Here is an 8,442-nt window from a genome sequence, read left to right on the forward strand (position 1 = left end):
GAAGTCACTATCTGGCCAAGGTAGTACTCTCAGGTAGTCACTATCTGGCCAAGTTACTCTCAGGAAGTCACTATCTGGCCAAGTTACTCTCAGGAAGTCACTATCTGGCCAAGTTACTCTCAGGTAGTCACTATCTGGCCAAGTTAGTACTCTCAGGAAGTCACTATCTGGCCTAGTTACTCTCAGGTAGTCACTATCTGGCCAAGTTACTCTCAGTTAGTCACTATCTGGCCAAGGTAGTACTCTCAGGAAGTCACTATCTGGCCAAGTTACTCTCAGGTCGTCACTATCTGGCCTAGTTACTCTCAGGTAGTCACTATCTGGCCAAGTTACTCTCAGGTCGTCACTATCTGGCCACGGTAGTACTCTCAGGAAGTCACTATCTGGCCAAGTTACTCTCAGGTAGTCACTATCTGGCCAAGGTAGTACTCTCAGGAAGTCACTATCTGGCCAAGTTACTCTCAGGTAGTCACTATCTGGCCAAGGTAGTACTCTCAGGAAGTCACTATCTGGCCAAGTTACTCTCAGGTCGTCATTATCTGGCCAAGTTACTTTCAGGCCGTCACTATCTGGCCAAGGTAGTACTCTCAGGAAGTCACTATCTGGCCAAGTTACTCTCAGGTAGTCACTATATGGCCAAGTTACTCTCAGGTAGTCACTATCTGGTCAAGGTACTCTCAGGTCGTCACTATCTGGCCTAGTTACTTTCAGGTCATCACTATCTGGCCTAGTTACTCTCAGGTAGTCAGTATCTGGCCTAGTTACTCTCAGGTCGTCACTATCTGGCCAAGGTAGTACTCTCAGGTCATCACTATCTGGCAAAGTTACTCTCAGGTCATCCCTATATTTTAGAACTCTGTCTAGTCAGAAACCCTGTGTAGTTCTACAATATGTTCTTAAAATGTGATTTTAACCTTAAACCTAACCACACTGCTAACCTTATGCATAACCTTAAATCAAGAACATGTTTTATACATTTTTACGATACAGTGAAATTTAACCTTGGAGCTTGGCCATCTATGGGGACTCATACTATCTGGTTGCAAAAATCCTCTTTCCTGCCACCTAGTGGTTGATTGAAGAATGACGGATTGTATCAAACCAGGAAGTCCCAATGAGGTCAAAACCCTCTTTTTCAAGTGTGATCTGGCTAAACTGGTGTGTGTGTGTGTGTGTGTGTGTGTGTGTGTGTGTGTGTGTGTGTGTGTGTGTGTGTGTGTGTGTGTGTGTGTGAGAGAGTCTATGGTGAGGGTTCTCTACCCTAACTTTCTGTGATGGCAGTGTGTATTGCTGAACGCAGGGTGCAAAGGAACCTCTCCTTGTCCTCCTCTCTCTCTATAGCACAAACCCACACACGACTAGGACCCTCCAGGACAAACCCATGACACACATCTACAGGGAGACAGGGGGAGGGGGGAGAGAGAGGGATAGAGATGGAGGAGAAAGAGGGTGGAGAGAGACAGGGGGGAGAAAGAGAGGGTGGAGAGAGGGAGGAGAGAGAGAGAGAGAGAGAGGGAGGAGGGGAGAGAGAGAGGGTGGAGCAAGGGAAGGGAGGAGAGACGAAGGGAGGAGAGAGAGGGAGGAGGGAGGGAGACGAAGTGAGGAGAGAGAGGGATGAGGGAGGGGAGGGAGCAGAGAGAGAGAGGTAAGTGAGAGGGAGAGGGAGGAGGGGAGAGAGAGAGGGATGAGGGAGGGGAGGGAGCAGAGAGGGATGAGGGAGGGGAGGGAGCAGAGAGAGAGAGGTAAGTGAGAGGGAGGAGGGGAGAGAGAGAGGTAAGTGAGAGGGAGAGGGATGAGGGAGGGGAGGGAGCGGGATGAGGGAGGGGAGGGAGCAGAGAGAGAGAGGTAAGTGAGAGGGAGGAGGGGAGAGAGAGAGGTAAGTGAGAGGGAGAGGGATGAGGGAGGGGAGGGAGCAGAGAGAGAGAGGTAAGTGAGAGGGAGGAGGGGAGAGAGAGAGGTAAGTGAGAGGGAGGAGGGGAGAGAGAGAGAGGTAAGTGAGAGGGAGGAGGGGAGAGAGAGAGAGGTAAGTGAGAGAGAGAGGTAAGTGATAGGGAGGAGCAGAGAGAGAGAGGTAAGTGAGAGGGAGGAGCAGAGAGAGAGAGGTAAGTGAGAGGGAGGAGGGGAGAGAGAGAGGTAAGTGAGAGGGAGGAGGGGAGAGAGAGGTAAGTGAGAGGGAGGAGCAGAGAGAGAGAGAGGTAAGTGAGAGGGAGGAGGGGAGAGAGAGAGGTAAGTGAGAGGGAGGAGCAGAGAGAGAGAGGTAAGTGAGAGGGAGGAGCAGAGAGAGAGAGGTAAGTGAGAGGGAGGAGAAGAGAGAGAGAGAGAGGTAAGTGAGAGGGAGGAGCAGAGAGAGAGAGGTAAGTGAGAGGGAGGAGGGGAGAGAGAGGTAAGTGAGAGGGAGGAGCAGAGAGAGAGAGGTAAGTGAGAGGGAGGAGGGGAGAGAGAGAGGTAAGTGAGAGGGAGGAGCAGAGAGAGAGAGGTAAGTGAGAGGGAGGAGCAGAGAGAGAGAGGTAAGTGAGAGGGAGGAGCAGAGAGAGAGAGAGGTAAGTGAGAGGGAGGAGGGGAGAGAGAGAGGTAAGTGAGAGGGAGGAGCAGAGAGAGAGAGGTAAGTGAGAGGGAGGAGCAGAGAGAGAGGTAAGCGAGAGGGAGAGGGAGTATGAATAAAGGGAGGAATGAAGAGGAAGATAAATGAATCTAATGCATTCATTGGGAGCACGTCTGTATGTACAGTGGCAAGAACCCTTTGGAATTACCTGAATTTCTGCATAAATTAGTCATAAAATATGATCTGATCTTCATCTTAGTCACAACAACAGACAAACAGTCTGCTTAAAACTAATGACACACAAATGATTGTATTTTTCTTGTCTATATTGAATACATAATTTAAACATTCACAGTGTAGGTTGGAAAAAGTATGTGAACCCCTCGGCTATTAAACTTTTCCAAAAGCTAATTGGAGTCAGGAGTCAGCTAACCTGGAGTCCAATCAATGAGACGAGATTGGAGATGTTGGTTAGAGCTGCCTTGCCCTATAAAAAACACTCACACAGTCTGAGTTTGCTGTTCACAAGAAGCATTGCCTGACGTAAACGGTGCCTCAAACAAAAAGAGATCTCAGAAGACCTACGATTAAGAATTGTTGACAAGCATAACGCTGGAAAGGGGTACAAATATATCTCTAAAATCCTTGATGTTCATCACTCCACGGTAAGACAAAATGTCTATAAATTGGAGAAAGTTCAGCACTGTTGCTACTCCCCCCTAGGAGTGGCCGATGACTGCAAGAGCACAGAACAGAATGCTCAATGAGGTTCAGAAGAATCCTAGAGTGTCAGCTAAAGACTTACAGAACTCTCTGGAACATTCTAACATCTCTGTTGACGAGTCTACGATACGTAAAACACTAAACAAGAATGGTGTTCATGGGAGGATACCACGGAAGAAGCCACTGCTGTTCATAAAAAAAAAACATTTCTGCACATCTGAAGTTTGCAAAAGAGCACCTGGATGTTCCACAGCGCTACTGGAAAAATATTCTGTGGACAGATGGAACTACAGTTGAGTTGTTTGGAAGGAACACACAACACAGTGTGGGAAAAAAAGGCACAGCACACCAACATCAAAACCTCATCCCAACTGTAAAGTCTGGTGGAGGGAGCATCATGGTTTGGAGCTGCTTTGCTGCCTCAGGGCCTGGACAGCTTGCTATCATCGAAGGAAAAATTAATTCCCAAGTTTATCAAGACATTTTGCATGAGAATGTAAGGCTGTCTGTCCGCTAATTGAATCTCAACAGAAGTTGGGTGATGCAACAGGACAACGACCCAAAACACACAAGTAAACCATCCAACAGAATGGCTTCAACAGAAGAAAATACGCCTTCTGGTGTGGCCCAGTCAGAGTCCTGACCTGAACCCGATTTAAAATGCTGTGGCATGACCTCGATAGCAGGTCACACCAGACATCCTAAGAATATTGCTGAACTGAACCAGTTTTGTAAAGATAACTGGTCTAAAATTCCTCCTGACCGTTGTGTAGGTCTGATCCGCAACTACAGGAAATGTTTGAATGAGGTTATTGCTGCCAAAAAGAGGGTCAACTAGTTATTAAATCCAAGGGTTGACATACTTTTCCCACCCTGCACTGTGAATGTTTACACAGTGTGTTCAATAAACACATGAAAACGTTTAATTGTTTGTGTTATTAGTTTAAGCAGACTGTGTTTGTTTACTGTTGTGACCTAGATAAAGATCAGATCTAATTTTATGACCAATTTATGCAGAAATTCAGGTCATTCCAAAGGGCTCACATACTTTTTCTTGCCACTGTATGTATGTATATGTATGTATATATGTATGTATATATGTATGTATAGTACCAGTCAAAAGTTTGGACACACAAACTCATTCAAGGGTTTTTCTTAATTTTTTACTATTTTCTACAATGTAGAATAATAGTGAAGACATGTAAACTATGAAATAACACATCACTTCAATGTTATTCTACAATGTAGAGAAAAAGCCTCCAATGAGCAGGTGTGTCCAAACTTTTGATTGGTACTGTATTTGTGTGTGTGTGTGTGTACTCACAGCGCGTGTCTGTGATCTCTCTGAGGGTGAGGCTGTGCAGGGCGACAGAGGCCAGGAAGGTGTGTGTGTCGCAGTGTGTGTGTGTGAAGGGTCGGTGACAGACATTCCTCTCGGTCAGAACCAGTGCGTCGTTGAACAAGAACAGACCCACGTCAGAAACGTGTTCATACATCCTGTCACACACACACACACACACACTGTTAGTATCACACACAGATGAGAATACAGACATATTCACATCAAAGGTTATCGAGTGGTCTTACCTGAGTGAGGCTGTGACGTCATCACTGGGGCATCGAAGCAGAGCCGCGTCCTGAGTGGTGATTAGCTGTCTGCCCCCCTCACACAAGTTCTACACACACACACACACACACACACACACACACACACACATATGAATATCTAGACAAAACATGATCAAATCACAAAATGTACTTTTTACTGAGACAGTGGAGCATGGATTCCCAAAATGTGGCCCCTATTTTATTTTTATTTTTTTACCTTTATTTAACTAGTCAGTTAAGAACAAATTCTTATTTTCAATGACTGCCCCTGAACTGCCTGTTCAGGGGCAGAACGACAGATTTGGGAAAATTGACCGATGCTTTAAGATAATTAAGAGAACAGTTCAGTTTAAGATGATAATTTTGGCAAACTAAAAGACAGCCCTGAGTATTTTAATTGTCTTCTCTTTACAGCAGGAGCCATTTGATTTCCAAACTATGTTTTTCCGCGATTGTATTTTGAACTATTACGATATGCCTGGCTGGAAGTCTCTACTTTTCACTGACAGTCAACAGTCACAACTTAATAATTATCTATTTGGTATTTTGTCCTTCAGGCTGCCCAAATTTCAAAACAATTCCCAACTTAGATTTTTTAAAGAAGCTAATGATCCACATCTCCTTCTCATAGAGTTGATCAGGCTGTTGATTGTGGCCTGTGGATGTTGTCCCACTCCTCTTCAATGGCTGTGTGAAGTTGCTGGATATTGGCGGGAACTGGAACACGCTGTCGTACACGTCGATCCAGAGCATCCCAAACATGCTAATTGGGTGACATGTCTGGTGAGTATTCAGGCCATGGAAGAACTGGGACATTTTCAGCTTCCAGGAATTGTTTACAGAGTCTTGTGACATGGGGCCTTGCATTATCATGCTGAAACATGAGGTGATGGTGGTGGATGAATGGAACAACAATGGGCTTCAGGATCTCATATCTCTGTGTATTCAAATTTCCATCGATAAAATGCAATTGTATTTGTTGTCTGTAGCTTATGCCTGCCCCATACCATAACCCCACCACCACCATTGGGCACTCTGTTCACAACATTGACATCAGCAAATCGCTCGCCCACATGACACTGTCTGCCATCTGCCCGGTACAGTTAAAACCGTGATTCATCTGTAAAGAGCACATCTCCAGCGTGCCAGTGGCCATCGAAGGTGAGCATTTCCCCACTGAAGTCGGTTACGACGCCGAACTACAGTCGGGTCGAGACCCTGGTGAGGATGACGAGCACACAGATGAGCTTCCCTGAGACGATTTCTGCTTGTGCAGAAATTCTACGGTTGTGCAAACCCACGATTTTTAATAACTTAAAGTCTAAAAAACTTAGTCCACTTAATCCACTGTTTGTAATAGATTGTAGTTTTGGGAACAGAAAACTGTATTGAGATCAAAATGTTTAATTGATGAGAACATTTGCAGTGTCGGCCAAAATGCATCTCAGTTCCATCTTCTCCCACTGCCGGCCACTGGGCTTCCTCTCACCACCATATTTGGTAGTGAGTGGAAACGCCAACCGGATGTCTCACATTTATACATCCAGTGACATATCTGCCTCATTGTTCTATCTTTGGTCTTACTGGACAGCCCCGGATCTGTCGCTGGGTCTCCTGCATCCTTGTGGCTTTCTCGGAGTTCCTCTTCAGCTGAGAAAAAGAGAAAGAGACAGAGAGATAAAGATAGTGACAGAGAGAGACAGAAACAGAGAGAGAGAGAGAGAGAGACAGACAGAGAAAGACAGAGTGAGAGAGAGAGAGAGAGAGAGAGAGAGACAGAGAGAAAGACAGAGAGACAGACAGACAGAGAAAGACAGAGTGAGAGAGAGAGACAGAGAGATAGACAGAGAGAGAGAGAGAGAGAGAGACAGACAGAGAGAGAGAGAGATAAAGAGAGACAGACAGAGAAAGACAGAGAGTGAGAGAGAGACAGACAGAGAGAGAGAGAGAAAGAGAGACAGACAGAGAGAGAGAGAGAGAGAGAGAGAAAGAGAGACAGACAGAGAAAGACAGAGAGAGAGAGAGAGAGAGAGAGAGAGAGAGAGAGACAGAGAGAGAGATAGACAGAGACAGAGAGACAGACAGAGACAGAGAGAGAGAGAGAAGTTAATAATATAATTCAGACTGAAGGGTTTGGTCAGGAGTGGTGTGTCTGTGTCAGTGGTTCCTCCTATAAAGGGTTGTGTTATACTGCGGCTCACCTTTTCGTGCTGCTGCAGCATTCTGTGGCACGTTATCTAATTGTCAGCCATTTTTTCTGTTACTGTCCTTGTAAATAGGAATTTGTTCTTAACTGATTCCATATGTGTGATTTCATAGTTGCGATGTCTTCACTAAAATCCTGGAATGAGTAGGTGTGTCCAAACTTTTGACTGGTACGGAAAATGATGGTCGTCAGAGCTTTACATATCGACCTGATGGCCTTAGTCAGAGCTTTAGGTATCGGCCTCATGGCCTTAGTCAGAGCTTTACATATCGGCCTCATGGCCTTCGTCAGAGCTTTACATATCGGCCTCATGGCCTTCGTCAGAGCTTTACATATTGGCCTCATGGCCTTCGTCAGAGCTTTACATATCGGCCTCATGGCCTTAGTCAGAGCTTTACATATCGGCCTCATGGCCTTCGTCAGAGCTTTATGTATCGGCCTCATGGCCTTCGTCAGAGCTTTAGGTATCGGCCTCATGGCCTAAGTCAGAGCTTTACATATCGGCCTCATGGCCTTCGTCACAGCTTTACGTATCGGCCTCATGGCCTTCGTCACAGCTTTACGTATCGGCCTCATGGCCTTCGTCACAGCTTTACATATCGGCCTCATGGCCTTCGTCAGAGCTTTATGTATCGGCCTCAAGGCCTTCGTCAGAGCTTTAGGTATCGGCCTCATGGCCTTCGTCACAGCTTTAGGTATCGGCCTCATGGCCTTCGTCACAGCTTTACGTATCGGCCTCATGGCCTTCGTCACAGCTTTAGGTATCGGCCTCATGGCCTTCGTCACAGCTTTACGTATCGGCCTCACAGCCTTCGTCAGAGCTTTACATATCGGCCTCAAGGCCTTCATCAGAGCTTTATGTATCGGCCTCATGGCCTTCGTCAGAGCTTTACATATTGGCCTCAAGGCCTTCGTCAGAGCTTTACGTATCGGCCTCAAGGCCTTCGTCACAGCTTTACGTATCGGCCTCAAGGCCTTCGTCAGAGCTTTAGGTATCGGCCTCACGTCCTTCATCAGAGCTTTATGTATCGGCCTCATGGCCTTAGTCAGAGCTTTCGGGAGTTTTTTAAAATTAGTACCCTTATGTAGACCTAGCCCCACCCACATCCGGTCCACACATCAAATGGGGTTGGAATCGAGGGAGAACAAATAAGTGCTACAAAATACAACAATATGCATTTCATAAATATTAGAATAAAAAGTTTACATAAAACGTATTAAACACGTCTGTAAAACCACAACGAGGACATCAAACCTGTAGATGCTTATGTTTGTGTTCTACCTTGCGTATGAAGTCCCTGTAGTGGGTGAGTTTGTCCAATACGCCAGACAGCTGTGTGTGATCGGAGTGTTGAGAGACTGT

At 46.0% G+C, this 8,442-nt stretch overlaps 1 protein-coding gene across 1 annotated transcript in view; it reads right to left on the bottom strand.

The window, feature by feature from the left end:
* Positions 1-1,261: 1,261 nt before the first annotated feature.
* Positions 1,262-8,442, bottom strand: part of LOC139383954 (epithelial cell-transforming sequence 2 oncogene-like) — a 25,249-nt gene continuing 18,068 nt past the window's right edge. The window contains 5 exon segments of the mRNA XM_071128578.1: positions 1,262-1,392; positions 4,590-4,762; positions 4,853-4,941; positions 6,458-6,523; positions 8,362-8,442. The exon segment at positions 8,362-8,442 is cut by the window's right edge and continues 76 nt beyond it. Coding sequence (XP_070984679.1) covers positions 1,262-1,392; positions 4,590-4,762; positions 4,853-4,941; positions 6,458-6,523; positions 8,362-8,442 — 540 coding nt within the window.

The sequence above is a fragment of the Oncorhynchus clarkii genome, chromosome 25 (genome assembly GCF_045791955.1).
Source record: "Oncorhynchus clarkii lewisi isolate Uvic-CL-2024 chromosome 25, UVic_Ocla_1.0, whole genome shotgun sequence".
Classification (NCBI taxonomy): domain Eukaryota; kingdom Metazoa; phylum Chordata; class Actinopteri; order Salmoniformes; family Salmonidae; genus Oncorhynchus; species Oncorhynchus clarkii.